Source organism: Tauraco erythrolophus, chromosome 4 (genome assembly GCF_009769465.1).
Source record: "Tauraco erythrolophus isolate bTauEry1 chromosome 4, bTauEry1.pri, whole genome shotgun sequence".
Taxonomy (NCBI): Eukaryota; Metazoa; Chordata; class Aves; order Musophagiformes; family Musophagidae; genus Tauraco; species Tauraco erythrolophus.
Window position 1 is genome coordinate 83,072,621 of NC_141468.1, and position 19,722 is coordinate 83,092,342.

The window sequence follows — 19,722 nt, forward strand, 5'->3', positions numbered from 1 at the left end:
TAAAGCCCTGGAGGGACTGGGAGGCCAAGATTGCTGGTTGACTTTCAAGGATCATCTCCTCCAAGTTCAAAGGCATTGCATCCCCAAAAGGAAGAAATCAGGCAAAAACACCAGGAGACCTATATGGATAAACAAAGAACTCCTGGCTAAAATCAAATACAAAAGGGGATTACACAAAGCATGGAAGCAGGGACTGGTAACCTGGGATGATTACAAGGAAGTTGCTCGTGTACTCAGAGACCAGGTTAGAAAAGCTAAGGCCCTGACAGAGTCAAATCTGGCCAGTGATATTAGAAATAACAGAAAAGGATTTTATAGGCATGTGAGAGAAAAAAGAAAAACGAGAGAGAATGTGGGGCCCCTCCGGAAAGATACAGGTGACCTGGTTGCTGAGGACATGGAGAAGGCTGAAATTTTCAACAACTTTTTTGCCTCAGTCTTCACTGGCAACCACTCGAACCACACCACCCAAATCACAGAGGATGTTGGCTGGGTCTGGGAGAGTGAAGAACCACCCAGGGTAGGAGTAGATCAGGTCTGGGAACACCTAGAGAGCCTGAAGGTGCACAAGTCCATGGGATCTGATGAGATACATCCACGGGTCCTGAAGGAGCTGGCGGCTGAAGTTGCTAGGCCACTAGCCATCGTATTTGAGAGGTCCTGGCAGTCTGGTGAGGTTCCTACAGATTGGAAAAGGGCAAACATAACTCCCATCTTTAAAAAAGGGACCAAGGACAACCCAGGAAACTGCAGACCAGTCAGCCTTGCCTCTGTGCCAGGTAAAATCATGGCACAGATTCTCCTGGTAGCTGTACTAAGGCACATATTTTTTTTTTTCTTAATTTTTTTTTTTTTTATATTCCTGAAAGAAATAAAAGTTCCATGCATGGAACATGGACAACACCCTAATTTGGTTATCACATCACCTGTCTAGGTGAGAGAAGTGTTCATGCAGTTAAGCCCCAGTAATGAGTACAAGAGAGCTGGATTCTGGTTTCCACTTTACCAAAGGTATAAAATAAGAGTTTGGACAACTTACATCCCAAGTACAACATTCAGTACTGCAGCACTGGATTTTGAACAAGCTGCCACACCCTCAATATTGGTGCCTAAGCTTCCTGCACAGTGAAGTCTCTTGTGTTCTGATTTCGTTTGCACCCGGCTGCAAGAGCGTCTGAGATAGACCCTAGTCTTTCCTCGGTTACTGGGAAATCTCCACTATGGATTTAATGCAGAATTTATTGAGCTGAAACCACATGATGGTCTGCCTGTTCAGTTTCACAACACACCTGCACAAAGCGCTGTGCTGGCCCATCGTGCCATGGGCAGGCATGAGTGACAGGACTACTATAAGCCAACATTGCCATGAATGAGCAAAGAGTACAAAAAATCAGGGAGGACAAAAAGCCAACCTGAGTAGTACATCTCGAGCACACTGCTTCTTGGGAGTTAACCTCAGTTCTCCTGTAGCATGGACCATTTATAGGGATTAAAACCAGCCTTTCCTTGGCATAGTGATAACCTGCATTTACTTCAAAAGAAACTGAAGTACGTTCCCGAGCCGTGAGAAAGCCAGGTTCAAGCCTCACACCTCTGCTTAAGAGGAACATCAGAACCATTTATTTAAATCACTTGAAAAAGTCGCAAACTTGATAATAGGTGCACACGGATAAGCAGTTTTAGACTTTCCTGTTGCAGCGGTTTCAATGTATATGAAATAGTAAAATGCTGCTGTGCCAGTTATACCAATATGTACTCCAGCTTAGTGATCTCGGCATCCCACTGTTTCAAAAACTAATGTTAAAATAGCTATAAAGGATCAAACCAAAGTTCTTTTTAGACAGTTATTTTGTCTTGTGAGTGAGCAACAGCAGAAAACTACCAAAAAAACCCACCATGAAGCAAGATAGGGGCATTCCTTGAACACACCTTCGGCCATTAGCAACTGGTAAGTCAGGGACTTTGGAGCCAAGTTGTGTCTGCATGTTTATTCTAAAATATGTTTTCAGCCACTAAGCATTTCATTCAGCTGTAAGAAACATATGTTCAAATACTTTATCTGCCTCATTTTTTGAGCTCATATAAATCTGTTGTATCTGTAATATCCACTAGCTCACATGCTGAAGCAGTGCTTTATTAAAGCATTTACACAATGCACAACAGTTTCATTAGAAAAGAGTAAAAATATCAAAATAAACATATACAAGTTATAGAAACCAAATAAAATAAAGAACAGAGGAAGTACACAGGCATGACCTGGATGCTAGAGCAGCCTTCTATTCACCAGTGGACTAACTAAACCCGTGCATCCAAGTATTTTATGCACTTTCAGAGCTAAATAGCCATTACAGAGCACTTGAAGAACTTCATAATGAAAGAAAACATACAGCAGACTCAGAGTGTCTTTTCTGCAGGTTTAGCCCTTCGTGTCTCACTTTCCAGGTGTCATATTTTCCTACTTCAGAGGAGTGTTGTAAGCCTCGGCAAACCACTGTCCACCACATAACTTTAAATTGAAATTCAATAAAAACATTCACAGACATAAAAAGGCAAGCCCGCCTAAGCTTCTGCAAGATCAAAGGTTTACTGAGTGAAGAGAGTTTTGAAACGTGGGGCAGAGAACATCAGAGAAGCGCAAAACACTTTTTTTTTTTTTTAGCAAGTTACCCCAGAAGCATTTCAAATAAATAAATAAATAAATAAATAAATAAATAAATAAATAAATAAATAAATAAGTAAGTAGGCAGTCACTTTTCGTGTTTTTCACTTTCACATTCCCGATACAAAAGGATGACAGCCTGCAAACAAACTTACAGCAAAAACGAACAAATGCACACACACACAGCTGGGGAACGTATTTGAATGTATTTCCCTTCTTGCTTTCCTTTTTTTCTTTTTTCTTTTTTCTTTTTTTTTTTCTTTTTCCCCCTTTTTCCCCTTTTTTCTTTTTTACTTTTTTCCTTTTCCCCCTTTTTTCTTTTTTTTTTCTTTTTTCCTTTTTTTTTTTCTTTTTTCTTTTTTTTTCCTTTTTTATTCCTTTCTTTTCCCTTTCCCTCCCAGTTTCTAACCGCTTTGCGCTCTGCCAAGAGAGAGAGGAGGAGGAGGCGGCGGCGGGGGGGAGCCGCCTGAAGAAAGTTTGCGCGGTGGCGGACGAGGCGGGGGGACGGAAGGGAACGAGGAGGAGGAGGAGGAGGAGGGCGAGGACGGAGGGGACGAGGAGAAGGAGCGCGCCTGTCAGCAAGGATGAACCCGCACGACCCGCCGCGGGGGGCTGTACCTCCCGGCCCCGCCGGTGGGGCGGGGAAAGCCGCCGGGGCCAGCGGCGGGAGGCGGGCTGCTGGGCGGTGTCGCCGGAGGGGCCGCGCTCGGCCGCGGCGGCTATAAAGCCACGGAGGCGGCGGGGCGCGGCCCGGCGGCGGTATGACCGAGGTGAAGCTGGCCGTGCTGGGCGGCAGCGGAGCCGGCAAGTCGGGTAAGGCGGGGAGGGGGGCGGCCCCGGTCACTGCCCCCATCCCCCGGCCCGACTTTGCCTCGGGCTTGGCGGAGGGGGAGGCGCGGCCCGGCGGGACCCCGCTGAACCGGCATCTGCTTCCCTCCCGCAGCGCTGGCGGTGCGGTTCCTGACCAGGCGGTTCATCGGGGAGTACGCGTCCAACGCCGGTGAGCGCCGCGGCACGGGGCCGGGGGCGGCGGAGGGGCCCGCCGGGGTGCGGGGAGGTGCGGGGCCGCCCTTCGGGGCCGCGGGTCGCCCGTGGAATGCAAGATGCGACGCTTCGAACGCTTATTTGAACACGAAATTGGGTAGAAACGCAGTTTTCACAGGACTTTTCGGAAAGATGTAAGTTTTCGATTGCGTATCAACGGGAGTTCGTGATGAAATAGGAGCTTTGAAGACGGGAAAAGGCGAAGCGAGTATCTGGGGGGAGATCGCTTAGAACTCCGGTAGCGCACCCGGGCACGGGCGAAGTGCTCAGCGCACAGCGACTGCGAAGGGGCTCGGGAAGGAAAGATAAGCGGGCTGCGGTGCGAAGCGCCAGTAGATTATAGTCAGCTCCATCAGAGAGGAGATAAAGACGACAGTAAAGAAATAGGCTTAAAAAACCCACCCCAGCATCTGTTCTGCTGAGTATCTCCTCCTCAGCTCTAGAGGAGAGGTGAAACAGATTGTTTATCAAGCACTACTGGTTAATCAAAGCATGATGCAAAGCCCCTCGCTTTTGCAGGAATGCACTGATTTGATAGCTTTGTGGAAAGCCTTGCCGTGTTGAGGATAGAACTTCTCATTCATGCCAGAATAAATACACTGATCCTTAAGACACTTCTAAGATCTTGGAAGACGGCAAAGCAGGGCTTGAACTTTCACATGGCAGGTAGAAGCACTATTTCACTGATACAGGAACACTTTTGGCAGTGTGCTGCTTCATCTGACAGGGCATGAGAAGTCCCAAAACTTAACAAGGAAAGGAGATTTCTATCTACCCCTCTTTCCCCTGTTAAAGTGAAGTACTCTTTCAAAAAAAAAATTATTTTTTTTTTTACAAAAATCAGAGTAGCTTTCCATGATCCATAAATAAAATAGAAGTACTAAGCTAAATTGCATCGAATATATCCAAATGAACTTATTCTGAAAGTAGAGTTGGTTGTGCATAAATGCTCTACCAAGACTTGTTACTATACAAACACAGACTGAAAAGACAGTTTGTGTCCCAGATGGCTTATCTGGGTCTAAGCTGTCACAGGTAAGTTATGTAGTGGTCTCTAAGCCACCTGCAACTAAAAGCAGGTTGCCTTGTTCTGAGTCTCCAATACTGCAAGGCTCAGAAAAGGCATGTCAAACCCCCAAAACGATTAATTTGTTAACAAATGTTTGTTGGAAGATAAGTTTAGCTCCATTTCTAGAGAGGAGGAAGGGGGAGGAAAGTCGGGAATATGAGTGGTGCAATACAGATCATCCCACTGTTAGTGGAGTCCAAGTATTAATAAAAAAAAAAAATTGATTATGAAAACCACCAAGGGGCTGCAGATTTTATACCCTGAGATACTTGGACTGATAGTTCATAATCAGGTGAACTTTTAAGACATGCACAGAGAATGCTTAAGATGAACGTGATGCTGAACTGGAGATGCCAAGTTCCAGAGATCATAAACCATATCTATGCCCTGATCATACACAATTTGAAGTCTGTTTTGAGCAGTGCCAACACCAGTTCTCATCTCTATAGCTCAGTAACTCTGAGGAATTACGTTGTAGACAGCCTTTTGGTGGCCAGTGCCATGAACACCAGTTAGTTATGCTTGCTTAGAATAAAACGCTGCTTAAAGTAACAGTGATGGTCTATCTGCAGTAGAGTTCCCAGGGGTGCTAGTGGAGAGTCCCAAACCCGAGAAATGACACGATGGAAATGGGATCGAGTCTAAGGACATGATCCTGTAAATACTATTGGTCTAATGCTACTGAGTATGAAAACTCTTAAAGCACTGGATTTCATGGTAAATAAACATTATTACCAAGTAATTATTTTTGTGCAGGATCAGAATTTATGCATAGGCTGGATTGCTACTTTCATAATCCTGAGCCTTGGTATGTCAAGGCATAGGTCATTCTGAGCATTGTGCATCCTCTTTGCCTCCTAGGGTCTAAAAGCATTCATTGCACCAACACTTTGATGGGAACAGCAGTGAAATTGAGTTGGGCAGCTCTGGTGTTGCAAAATGAAACAAATCTGTTTCCAGTGTGTAGTTAAAAAAGCACCCAACCCACTCAAAACAAACAAACCAACCCACCACCACCACCAAACAAAAAAAACAAACCCCAAAACCCCAAGCAAACTAAAAACTCCCTAGAACAACACCAAAACCCCTGAAAAAACAAACAATACTCAAGGCACTAAATGTCCCCTCAGTATTATGGAATCTAACCCTTTCTGCCTTTTCTTCTCACCACCATCCCCAGTCACTAATGCTGGTTTTCTTTGGATGCCATCTCTCTTTTAGAATGCATCTACACTAAGCACTTATGCCTGGATGGGAGGCAGATACATTTGGAAATTTATGACCCTTGTTCGCAGGTAAGAATTTTAGGGGACAAAGAAAGGCTGTTCTTCATTCTGCCTGTGTAACGGTAGAAAGAGTTGGGGGGGTTACAACCTTTGTGTCTGGTTCTTGGAATTTGTGCTTGCTCTGTTTTTTTGTAAAATGAAACTGAAATTTTATAGTTCCTGTGGCTCAGAACTGCTGAGTACTTTCCCATTTCATGGAAGAAACACTTCATTGCTTAAATTTTCTGTAAGTAGTTTTATGTTTTTGGAATATTACTAACAGAAATAACTTTTCCCACTTCTGCGTTGTATAGGTAGATACAGAGATAAGTTACAGGATTATGTGCAGCTTTCTCAAATGCCCTAAATGGATGAAATGTAGTTTATAAAACAAGCAGTTTATTAAATGTCTGCAGAAATGGTCACAGTAGACAGGCCTGGAAGTAAGACTTGCATTCACAGAACAGATCCAAGGAAAGCCATCATCCAGGATTATACGTGTCAACAGCTGAACTTTGATCACAATAAACCACTTTGTAATAAAGTTTTTTGTACTACTTTCTTTCCTGCTGTTACAGGAATAGAGAAGCTTTGGTGCTGTGTAACACATGCAGACCTACGTAGGTCTGTCTGATGGCATTAGCTCGCAAGGATCTCTTCTGGAGATTGGTCTTGCCTCTTGCCAACTAGGATAATGAATACTAAAGCCAAAGCACTGAAATTCTCAGTCAGTCTTAAAGTCAAGGACATAAAAACTTTACCCAGCGAGCATGTAAAATGAACCACCAAACAAATCTGCCTTCCTAGAGACAAGCAATAGCATTGCCTGTCTCAGGAATCCTGAAATAGTCACTGTGCAGTGACACAATATGGACTCCTCCCTTGCCATGCAATCTGTTAGAAGAATCTGTTCTGTGGTCTTGCTTCCACCTATCTCAGACCTCTTTCCTAAGCCTGCCTGTAGCTTCCACTTACTGACATATTAAATCCCGTGGTAACTGAACAGCTCTTTATTAAGATACTTGAAACACTGGGAGTGGCAGCTGGCTAGGGTAAAGCAGATTTGACTGCTTTCTGGGCAGGGACTGTGGCTGCTACGGTTTGGGTACCGTTTTGTTTTTAAGGAGACCAGAGATCAGCTGCATGAAGGGCAGCTCCCCTTGCCTGCACTCTTTGAGCTGCCTTCTACCAGTTCTTCCTTAGGAACAAGGCCTGACTTTAGCTGTTTGCTGCTTTCTTCCTGACTTCTTAGTGCCTGCAGAGGAGTGGGTAGTGAGTAGTGTTGCTATTGCTTTTTTTCTGATAGGACTGGTGATTCTAGAAAGAGATGGATGAGATATTGAGTTCCCATATCCCATGGGAGCTGGGGTAGAAAAGCAGGGAGGCCAGACTGGGGAAGGAAGAGTTGCCATTTTTGTTTCTGCTTCCTGAAGTCTTCCTGCTCTGTGAGGCTTTCCTCTAGTAGCTGAATCACTGTTCTGCAAAGCTCACTGTCCCTTCTTCCATCTGGGAAACAGCTGTGACACACACAAGACACCTTCCTGCCCCTAAACCTGCCCTACAGTCACTAGAGCATTAAAGACGTGTTGTATTAAAGATGCTGAAGTCTTTGGGCAGTTCTGGAAACTTGTTGTTTCATCTTTTCCCTCTCTGCTCTTGTGAGACCCAACCTGCAGTACTGCCTTCAGCTATGGGGCCTCCAACACAAGAAGGACATGGAGCTGTTGGAGTGGGTCCAGAGGAGGCCACAAAGATGATCTGAGGGTTGGAGGACCTCTCCTATGAAGACAGGCTGAGAGAGTTGGGGCTGTTCAGCCTGCAGAAGAGAAGGCTTTGGGGAGACTTTTTAGCAGCTTCCAGTACCTAAAAGGGTCCTACAAAAAAGCTGGGGAGGGACTTTTTCCAAGGGCATGTAGTGATAGGACAAGGGGCAATGGCTTTAAACTGAAAGAGGAGAGATTTAGATTAGATATAAGGAAGGAATTCTTCACTCTGAGGGAGGTGAGGCACTGGAACATGTTGCCCAGAGAAGTTGTGGATGCCTCATCCCTGGAGGCAAGGTTGGATGAGGCTTTGAGCAACCTGGTCTAGGTCCACAGCAGGGGAGTTGGAACTAGGTGATCTTCAAGGTCCCTTCCAACCCAAACCATTCTATGATTCTGTGCATCCCCCTTCACTTCCAGCATTCTGTTACCATCCCTCATGGTAAGTTATGGCCTTCCCAGTCCAGCTGTTTATGATGCTACAGTGCTGCCCTGATGCTGAGCTAATCGAGGCAGCCAGGGTGGGATGTCAGTGGAGACTACACATTGTAAGTAGCAGAATACTGAACTAGTCAGGGAACAACGTAAACAGTCCTCAAATTACTATTCAAAATGGGTTTTCCACAGAGCAAAAGTCAATTTTTTTATTTTAATTTTTTCCTGGTTGGCTTCCGATCTTTTAAGCTATCTTGGGTCACATAATCTTGCTGGCTGTTGTCAGATCATCTGCAGGGATAAGCTGATTTAAAATAGTTTTGAAATTACATTCTGTAGCTTAATGGAACAGTTTGCAGCTGTTCCTTTCTAGAAATCAAAGTGTGACACTTTCTTGGGGTGAAGGGACTCAAGGATTGTTATAACCCCATTATCACTTGAGTGACTTTTGTCATGAGTTTCATTAAGGTCAACTGCAGATTGAAAGGAGATTTTTTTTTTTCTGGCTCTCTAGAAATTTATCTTATGGATAAATACTGTTTCAGACTTGAACAGTGCGAAGAAGAAACAAATGAGTGGGAACAAAGAATTTTTAACAAATTAATTAAGCTTACTGTAGTCAGAATATCAGGAACATGCAAACCAGAGCTATAACCAGAAACTGCATAAATATTGATGGCTTCTGTATGTTTCATTCTCGTGTGACTGCAGAATTTTCAGCATAAGGAATGGCTGTACAGGCTATCCAATTTTACTGCTTAAACAAAGTGTAAATGCGTCACAATTAATTTGTCAGTGGTCTAAAGTGCCATCTGTAGTGCTAGTTATTTATTAAGCTTCTGGAGCAGGACTCACCTGAAGTCAGTGCCAGCACCTAGACCCATTAGTATCTTTTGCAGTAAAAGATACAACATTCTCATGTTCACAGTGACAAAGAAAATGCTCTGAAGTGACAACAGTAATACTCTTTTTGCATGTGAATCTGAACTTCTTTCAGCCACAGCAAGGGAAGTTCTCCCTCACAGATGAGCTCCATTGGGCTGACGGATTTATCATTGTTTATGACATCAGTGACAGAACATCATTTGCATTTGCAAAAGCATTGCTGTACAGGATCCGAGAGTCTCACATAAGAGCTTGTAAAAAGTAAGTGGCTTTTTTTTTTTCCCCATACAAAAAAGCTGAGAACATTTCTGTGAGCTATATGCATCCTAGTAGCGATTAAAATCCAGCAGCATCCTAGTGGCGTAACACAACACCAACAATAAGGTACCTGAAAGTAAACTGTGTTGCAAATTGCAATCTGTTTCATTTTATCCAAAGCCAAGTACATCAGGATTTTTGTTCTTATTTCTTACAGCACTACTATTTAAATAACTCCTATAAATCTGTCTGCTGTGATTTACATGGGTAAAAAGTCAGTCTATGCTTTTACTTCCTTACTCTATTACCAATGGAGATACACCAATGTGGGTGTTGAAAAAAGCGTTTCCCACAATAAATGAATCTAATACCATGAACAGCTCCTAAACTGCCTTCGGCGGTGATCCCAATGTTATCTGTGCACATGGGTGACCATATGGTAAGAAACAAACTACTGACTTTAAAAAGAACCACCAAAATTACAAGTCTGAGTACCTGTGGTGGTGTGTATTCCTGCCTCAGTCAGCTGAGGTGCTCTCTAAATAAATGAGTGAAATCCTTTCCTTTATATCAGAAGTGGAGTAAAACAAAAATAATACTTCTCTGTCTGTTTTACTGCTGACCTTTCTTAATTAGTGTTTCTCTGGAAGGAGTAATTTTAGCAAAAACTTGGGATTAGGCTTCTGTGTTTTCTTCTGAATTGTGCTACTGACACTGATGCATCTCTTTGCCTCTAGTCTGTTATCTACAAATGGAGATAATGATCACCTTGCTTCTTCATAAAGTCCAGGAGCTGACAATATACTCAGCAGTATAGAGTATGAAAAGTGCAGTGGATGAAAAAATACATGAATTCACTGAGTAGAGGAACCAAAATGAAAACTTACTCATAGAAAATAGCTTGTCTGGAAAATCCTTTGACGTTTGACTATGGCAAATGGAAAACTATAACTCTACCTGGCAAGGTTAGGGGGTTGGTTTGTACTTTTGGGTTTTTTGCAATGCCTGATATCCTGAACATACATACTTTTCATACACGCTGTCTGTAGCACAGCATATAGCATGGTATTGTAATGTGTCTTTTCTCTAATCAGAACCTTTTTGATTTCAGAATGGTCGAGTCGTCAGTATTTTTGGTTGGTAATAAACAGGATTTATGCCACATGAGGGAAGTTGGCTGGGATGAAGGACAAAAGCTGGCAATGGATAACAAGTGTCAATTCTGTGAACTGTCTGCAGCAGAACATTATCAGGAAGTTGTGGCAATGTTCACGAAAGTCCTCAGGAATATCACCTCAAATTTCAAAGTGAAGGAAAAAAGACGACCAAGTGGATCAAAGTCAATGGCCAAGTTAATCAACAACATGTTTGGAAAGAGAAGGAAATCTGTGTAAAAGATGGTTAGTCTTGAAGTAGGAACAAGCTGAAATAATGGAGCACAGGCAGCTCTGGAGATTCAATCAGTTTCCTCCAAAGGTCAATGTCTGGAAGACAAGACAGTAGAAACCAAAGGCAGGAGATAGTATGGTCAAGTGGACAGGGTCTAGACCTAGAAGACCTGACCTTCTATTTCCAGTTCTACTACAGATTTACTGTGTTAGGGCTATGTCACTTAAACCCTTCAGATGCTCCTCCCACCCTTTATCTCCTAAGTTATTCAGAGGAGAGTTCTAGTCTGTATTGATTCAACACCAAGATGGTCTTGGATAGAGCTTCTAGGTGCGACTGAAGTATGAACAGTTATTTCTGAAAAACTCAGCCTTGCTGATTAAAATCTTACTTCAGAATTCTGAGTAGTTGTTTTTTGTGCACAAGCACTTGCACTAAAGAAAAACAAAATACTACTGCTGTATATGATAATGTATTTAACTCAAGGAAGGATGGCTCAGATCCTCGAGTGCCTAAAGGTGATTAATACCTGAAATTTATGTGAATTAAACGCTAAGACACCAAATCTATGAAGGTATTTACCTGCAAAGTTGCCTTGCAGAGGCACCAGAAGTAAGGAAGCAAATAATCACAGCATTATTGTCTCCTGTTTCAGTGTCTTTTATTTCTTGGGTGATGAAAGTAAGTAGAGAGGTTTGAGGAGGGTGGGAACTGAAATTTTAGTGAAATGTTAGTCATTATTGGACTGTTTTGGCAAGGTCATTGTTCAGTGAAATAATTTTATGGCTAGGGCCAGTGTAACACCTTAGGCTGATCTCTTTCAGAGCAGTTTTCATGGGCTGTACAAAGTTTCCTTACCTGTAAGGTGCATGTGCCTGTTCAATTTTAGATGGGAGTGGAAGCTCGAAAAGCACATGGACTGGTAAAGAGCACAAATTCTTTAGGATGTCTGCCTGGATTTAAAGGTCAAGCCTGCTGGTAAGACCTGTGCTCTCCAAACTTGCACAGAGTGTTTTTTGTAAGGACCAATGTCTTTACAACGAGTCATCACTGTGGTATTGAAATGCTGCTTGAGCTAGTGTTAGAGTATGTTGGCTACGCTTTTCAAATGTGGATATTAAACATCAGACAAGTCTAAATATGTTTGTCAATTGACATTCAGAGCTCTTACTGTAGACTTAACTAAATAAGGGCTTAGCCCAGCGCGTTTGGAAGTGCTGTGCTCATACTGAAATTATGAAAGGGAAGAGAAGTGATCTGAAGATGAATTATTGCCAGAAGCTGGGTGGGATTCAGTCTTTGTAAGTTGCTGTAGTTGAAGCCTACCTCTGCTCTGAAATTTTACCTGCATTGAAACTAGTAAGATTACTTATCTGTCACAGCAGAATACTGATTTTCAAATGTCCACCTCCATAACATAACATTAAAAAATTTGTATAATCTTAGCATTACTGTTGTAAAAAACAAACAAACCAACCAATCCTAAATGACGTTTTAATAAGTGATGACCAAAGATCACTTCCTTTTTTAAGGAAAACATACTGCTTATTTCACTTTGCTTAAGACTACAAATATTGGAATATAGTTCTCAGTGTTGACAGGCACAGTGTTGCTTTATTTCTATGCAGATGCTGCTCTGCCATGTCAAGAGTAGTGTATTTCACTGTATTGTCAATATCTGCGAGGCTGAACTTGAAGATTACCCAGGAACACCCTTCAGCTTTCCGGCACAGAATTCCAGCAGTACTAATAACTCTTGATCTGTCAGGCAGCTGTATCTTGCCAGCTCTAGCATTGCCAGATTCCAGAAATCTTACCTGTATTTACTGCTATGGTATTAAATAAACTGGATATAAGATTGATGTACTAATGTGTTGTTTTTTTCTTCTTTACTCTGGTATAAAGCTATGGCCTCTTGTTTTTGTTTTTTTTTTTTGACTACTGTAAAAGTGATGCACCATGCAGATCTGGAACTCAGATTAGAAAAAGGTAAATCTGAGAATCAGACACTTGCATGAAAGAGAGCCTCTAGCTGTGTTTCCGGTACAAAACGAAAAAGCCTTCATGTACCTTTATACTGTGAAGAGTAGAGAACTTTTTAAAAAAATTGTTTATCCTTTAAAATTTGTGAAGATAGACACAGAGAAGCTCATCAGTTTTGATTTTTTCATATTAATGTGAATGTAGACTTCCAGATAGATGGAATCTGCGATATACCCCACAGTTTTCCTTCCCTTTTTGTCCAGATGAGGTAAGTATCTGAACACAGAGTGGCTGTCTTCTGGCCCATGTGCTAGGTTGCCCTCGCCTGAACTCTAGCTGACAGCTGCAGGATGCATTTAGACTTAAGCATACTAAAGCACCCAAGTATAGACATAGTTTGATGTTCTTAGAATCAAGATTTCACTTGTCTCTTATTGCTGGTAAGTGTAGATGAACAGGAACGCAAAATTTGGGAAGGAATTCAATTTTGAAGCAGATATATGTTCTCCCTTTCTAAGTTATTAGTATTTATTTTTTTTAAAAGTGAAGGCCTTTTAAAGAAAAAAAAGCCTTAAAAGGCTGAGATGTATATTTATTGCTAATTGTTCTTGGAGTTTTAACAGTGAAGGTAATATGTTACTGGCTCAGTCACATTTGAAAATGCAAGCCAGACCACTGCTGACATAACAAAGTAAATGATGTAATAGATGTTTGATGCTCATCCTTGACAGTGACATCACCTAGAGCATATTGAACTCATTGAAGAGAGTGGAAATGGATCTAGTTGTGTTGCCATGGATTGCTTCAGCATACAACCCCATCTTTTCTCACTAAAAGATTTTGAAATCGCCATACAAGAGTTAAAAGTTTCTTGCTGTCATGTCTGGAAGTCCTTGTTTATATGAGCTTTCTAGCTTCAGTAAAATTTTACCTGAGAAAGGCACTCAGAATTCATGTTCTTTCTCCCTGTCTTCAACTTTTTTTCACTTTAGAAACAGTGACATAAAAGCAAAGAGATTCTACTGAAGTATAAGGGTAATAGCCCCTGGCTCCCAAATACTGTCTCTCAGCTTTCAGGTGTTTTTTGAAGCTCTTTCTCACTATAGTTTTGAAATAAACAGTCAAGGCAAAAACAATCTCACCTCCTTTTCCTGCTGTCATGTCTGTATACATTAAACTTTTCTTTTTGTAAATCCCCCTGTAGTCACATTCACAACAGGACAGAGAGGAAAATGCCACATAAAAACTTAAAGCATGATACTCCTGGAAGAAGGAATAATTCAGTGCAGTACAAAGTAGACAAACCAAACATGGTGTTTCTTTCTAATATATTTAAATTAGGAGAGCAATCAAAAAGGTGGATCAGAAATTTTGATGCTGTGCTATACTCTGAAAACAAAAGTAACTACATGGGGTTTTTTTTTTAGGCCATTGCTAGAAGCTGATTTCTAAAGTGATTATGAAGGACAAATGTTGAAGCGCGAAGACATTGTGAGTCATGGGGGGACAGTCATGTTGCTTTCCTTTCTGTCTGTCTGTCTACACTACTTTGAGGATGGTGCACCAGCAGATACTTGAGGATGTCTGATCCTGGCGTTCTGTCCAGCCAGGAGGCAGAGAGAAGGACAGACGCTGTGGCTGTAGGCCAGAACAGGTATGACGCTCTCACTGACAGCTGGGTCCAGATCACTCAATAGTATTTTCAGAGGGTACGCTGTAAAGAAGGGGGTATTATGCATACCACTCAAAGCAAAACTAAAATGCAGTAAAGTATCCAAGAACACACCATTTTTCCATCGGAATGCCTGTTGGAGCAGGTGCTTTGGGTTAATGAAGTTTTCATACAGACCTACTTTGCTTATGGATGTAGGAACAAACTCCAGCTCTGATTAATATGTTTGAGAGAAATCCTTGCCTATCCACTCTGAAGCAAGAAATACATTTAAAAATAAATAAATAAAAAAGAGACAGACTACTAGAATAATCCAGAGCAATATTAAACTGTATTTTGTATTAAAAAAAAACAAACCTCTACCTCCTTAAACCTGTCCGCAGCGACACAGACCCCTTTCATTGCCTTAACCCGCCCATGAAGAATAAACAGAAGGGGAAGCTAAATTTTAACGTGCTGTTCAGCCAGTCTGGAAAGCAAATCTTTTGTTTACATGCCTAAATGTGGATCTGGGCACCTAACAGTCAACTTCTGTGGTTTTAAAACTTGGGTTTGATTTTTCCATAAAGAAGCAGTGCTGTAAGTGCCTAAGCGTTTCCCCACGCTTTGCCCACAATTGATATTACATGAGACAGGCAGGCTATTTTGGGTAGGAAGTTATTTTTGAACAGACATTACTCTTTTCGAGAAACGGACTGTAATTTTCTGCCTTCTTTTAACTGCTTTACAAAGTAAATTGAGTCCTGCGGTTATATAATTAATATCCACGTTTAACCCTATGTATTTGACATGACTTGAGCCAGTTACTGCTACATTCACTTTTTTAAGACTGGCTGGAAGTGATATGCATTTAATTCCTGCTGAACTCTATAATAGAGTATCCAGAGTTTTTCCAGTGGAGGCTTCTAACAGCACAGAGAAATACGTCCTGAAGCGGAGCTGTTATCGTGGGGCTGGAGCCAAATGATCTAAGCGGGTCTGTCCCCTCGTACGCTCCCATGTACAGCATCATAGCTGTACTATTTCAAATGAGTACAAAGAAAGCAGAAATTAAAATGTTTGACCTCAAAACTGTAGGCGCAGTGGACTCCTAATGAAGAATTCGTTTTTAACAGACACAACTTCTTAAACAGGCTTCACACAGGGCTTGCCTTTTATTTTTGTTGTTGTTTTGTTTTACCAAAGCACTTTCTACCTCGCCGGGCGAGTTCCCTCCCAGAAGAAATGTTCCTTGGAAGATGCCGCGAACCTGGAAGTCGGACGCTCTTCGGCCGCGCGCCTTTTGCGTCCCGCGCCCGGCAGCGCCCTCTGGCGGCCCCGCGCTCGCACTGCCGCCGCCGCGGAGCCGCGCTCCCGTTCGTTCCGCGCTCCCGTTCCTTCCGCGCTCCCGTTCCTTCCGCGCTCCCGTTCCTTCCGCGCTCCCGTTCCTTCCGCGCTCCCGTTCCTTCCGCGCTCCCGTTGAAAAGCCGGCGCCAATAAACCCAGGAGCGCTGAACGCAAAGGACCGGTAAAAACCCTCCCTTCCTTCCAAAACGCTGCTGTCGATCGCGCGGGGCTTAACAATATGGCGTTTTAGAAGCTTCGGTTGACAGCATCCTTACTAATAAATCTGGGAATGTTGGTAAGGTTTTTCTCATGACTGACGCTTCCGAGCTCAGCTGTTTCACTGGAACAGAGTTCGTCTGTCTCATCTAAGATGCTGAAAGGTTTCCTGCTAACATATTGCCCATGCATATTCATATCCTCGAGAAGGGCTTGAAAGCTTCTATCGTTTTCCCAGCTACACCTATTGGTCTGATAAGAGGTCTGACCTCCACCCTGTCTTTCTCTGGCTTCCTGACAGCATTCATCCCCAGAATATGACAGGGAGACACAGCAGGGAGCTACAGCAGAGTTAGGCAAGGGTGTTTATTCTCTTATCTGTTAGCTGTAGTATGGATACACTACTTCAGTCTTTAAAGGAGCAAGGCCACTTACTGGAAAGACTCCGAGGTTGGATTTACCTGGCCTGATAGGGAGGGCTGCTTCTAGATTCCCATTGCAGCTAGATGCCTTTTTACTGAACAATTTACCTCATCAAGGTGATACCTCAAATAATGTAGATGAATCACGCTCCAAAAGGCATTAAACTCTCCACCGACTATGGAGGTAATTAGGGTTGGGGATCTCTAAAGTTAGGTGAGATGAATCATGTTCCAAATATGGCCTCTCGGGGCTCTTTGCTACCTATTGTGCCCTTCATCTTCAGCCCTATGGAGCCCATCTGTCCTACTTTGCAAAGTCAATTGAGTCCCTATGGTTAGACAATTAACATCTAACTCGAGCTGACCATTGGGTCATTTAATGCTAAATTTATTTCATATGATTGATCAGGATGCTGGATGCAGCAGGATGATTCCTGCTGAAATTCATGAAACACCCTGAAATCCAGCTGTCACATGTTAAACTAATGGATGAACCGGAAATGAAGCTGAAGATAAGTTAACTGAGTACTGCCACAGATTGCTTCTAAGCTGGCTCATTAAAAACTAACTAGCAGCTCTTGATGCTTCACTGCAGCACAGCTGTGTTTTCAATGCTTGCCTGTGGTAACTCCAAAAGCCTAAGGTGGAGCACAAAGTTAAATCAGGTCTCCTGACTCCCAAGCTAGTGATTCAACTAATCAGCTGTTTTACTGACCTGGAAAATGCGTTCAAACAATTTGTGCGCAAGCAAAGATACTAGCTCACTTTGTGACTTACTCTGATAGCAATTACCAGCCATATGGAATGAACCAAGCTCATTACCTGCAAACGGACAGCATAAAATCTCTACATCACTTATGCCTTGATTTGCTGTTGAATGTCCTCCTCTTTGCAACCGGAGGATTTTGCACCAGATGACTCTAACCTTAAAATATTTCATTAAACAGGAAGTTTAACTAAACAACAAAGTTGTTCAGCGAGCTATTTCCTTTAGACCAGTGATGTGAGGCCACAACCACATCAGTTTCTCATCACATCTCCAGTTACTACAGCACTACAGTATCCAAACAACAGTATAAGAAGCCCAAAAGTATGCATGTTACTGATGGACCAGATGGTTGCTGCTCTGGCGTATGTGCAGCAGCTGAATTGTAAATGCTTTTCCCTCACTGAGAACGTTAATCTGAATCTCTGTGTTATATTCTGAGACTTTTGTTTCATGAATCTTAGGGGGAGACAATGAATCTTGAAACTTCCTCTTTTAAATTTGGCTGATATTTACTAACAAGTTCAGAAGTTGTTAATGGGAGAATGTATTGACAGGGCAGTTCAAGAAAGCGTCAGTGGGTATCATCTAGGTTGGTATCATCAATGGCTGGAATCTAGGTTGAAATATTATTCTACACCTTTTCCCCCCCTTTATACAGTTAAATTGGTAAAACATAGCCAAAATTACTTCATAGTTTCTTCCATATGACATATCACCAGGGTAGCATCTTTTACTTTGCAACAAGAGGGCTGCATGCAAAACACCTTATTTGAACACAATCCTCAGCTACGATAATGGATTATTAGAAATGTGTCTTCCTGGCATCTAGCTAGGCCTCATTCTTCAAATAGTCTGCATGAGAATGTCCTCTGAGTGAGCTTTCCTACTTACTAACGACGAGTCACATAGGTAAAGCTACTCATGTATAAGAGTTCTTATGATTGCTGGGCTGATCTAAATGGATGCACAATTATATGATTAAATACAACATTTTTTACTAACTGCATATAATTTTGGCTGTCACTCAGCATTCAATTGCATTAGATGATTCAATAAATGACTGAGGTAGTCTGGGATCTGTCCTATACGTACCTTAGGGAATACTGCAAATACTAAGCTAAAATCACATAACTTATCTTAGATGCAAACGGAAAAGCTTTACAAATGAACTAATCTATACCCGTCTTTTACAATGTTTGGAATCTCCTTCTGCTGCTTGCATTGCATTTTGATCATTAATACAGAATTACAAACAACCATTTTTGTCCAGGTAGGTGTTTTTCTCTCTAAACATCCAAGGTGCATGCAATTTAGCCTATATATATATAAAAAAGCCAGTATATACAAGGTTGTCTGTCCTGAATGGTCCAGTTTGACTTCACAGAAGTAGTTAAACTATTTTTTTCCCCATTTAGCCATTAGTCACTGCCTCCAAAGAGATTTTCTCTGTACTGCTGCTGTGACTCTTCTAGGAGCCACACCACTTGTGCTCAGCTTAGCAAGTTACCCTTTCTCCTTTCTGTTGTTTCTTTCTCAGTCCAGCTTCAACCTCTGGATGTTATTGTGATGAGTTCAGCAGCAGAGGATATGTACACTCCAATTACTAATACATAGAACTGGTGTAGTACAGCTTGTTATCATGCTCTGATCTATTTTTAACATAATGCACTGATATGTGTCTGGGGAAGCAAGGGGTGTGGGAGAAACAGTTCCCTCTCTCTTCTCTTCCCATATGCATACACAAATGCACACGTGATAAATCTGCTCTGGTTTTGGAAATCCGTGCTAGAATATTCAAATACAGGCATTCCCAAACAGAGGTCAAAGTAGGGCAATACATGCAACACTTTAAGTATGTATACTGGCACTTCTCAGGCACAAGACACAGGAGGAATAGACAATGTAGAACAGAACTTCTGCATTTCCACTTTGGTCACAGAGTATGTACACCTACATGCAGAATGAAAGAGAGACACGCTGATCTAAGAGAAGTTCTGAAAATTGTTCTTAAGAGGACACCATAGCCAGCAACACTCTCTCCTGCTATTAACCGGTATTTTTTCTCCCTATTAGCCCAGGTGAAACAACTAGTTTTGCACCAAATCTCTTTAGTCACTGATTGCTTACTGGGAGAATCTTCGGGCCAGAATTACCATCCCAGCAGCACAGATGTATTTCACTTCAGCCCTGTTGAGAACCACATGAAAACTGGTTTAAGCTAAATTTGAATGAGCAGGTTAGGAATTAGAAGCAGTCCAGACCAACCTCAGCTTTCCTCTTCACAGTGGGTATGCACTAAAAGGATTGGGAAAGTGTGCTGATAAAGAAAGCACTTGTCTCATTGGTTCCGCCCTGCTTTTCTGAAATTGTGGTTTCTCCAGATGCGCAGAGCTACCTTGTACCTTTGGAAGAAACAAACACAGAACCTTTAGTCCAACCCTCTTTTTCTCCAGCTGAGAAAACCCTTTCCTTTGCCCAGCTGAGTAGAAGAGATTCAAGCCTTTGTTTTTAATTTGACTAAACTAGGGGTCAAATCCTGCTCGCTGTTATTCTGGAACAAACCCAGA

The 19,722-nt window shown here is 42.2% G+C and overlaps 1 protein-coding gene across 1 annotated transcript; it reads left to right on the top strand.

The window, feature by feature from the left end:
* The first annotated feature begins 3,401 nt into the window (after positions 1-3,401).
* RERGL (RERG like) lies at positions 3,402-10,772 on the top strand. Its single transcript, XM_086610826.1, has 5 exons — positions 3,402-3,472; positions 3,603-3,659; positions 5,994-6,067; positions 9,233-9,381; positions 10,490-10,772. The coding sequence occupies exons 1-5, from the start codon at positions 3,421-3,423 to the stop codon at positions 10,770-10,772; spliced, it is 615 nt and encodes a 204-aa protein (XP_086466952.1). The 5' UTR covers positions 3,402-3,420.
* Positions 10,773-19,722: the final 8,950 nt, after the last annotated feature.

Excerpts from the sequence above, each read along its gene's own strand:
- RERGL (XM_086610826.1), top strand. The coding sequence starts at position 3,421 with ATGACCGAGGTGAAGCTGGCCGTGCTGGGCGGCAGCGGAGCCGGCAAG. Across the intron at positions 3,660-5,993 it reads GGAGTACGCGTCCAACGCCG|AATGCATCTACACTAAGCAC; the intron begins GTGAGCGCCGCG and ends TCTCTCTTTTAG. Across the intron at positions 6,068-9,232 it reads TTTATGACCCTTGTTCGCAG|CCACAGCAAGGGAAGTTCTC; the intron begins GTAAGAATTTTA and ends AACTTCTTTCAG.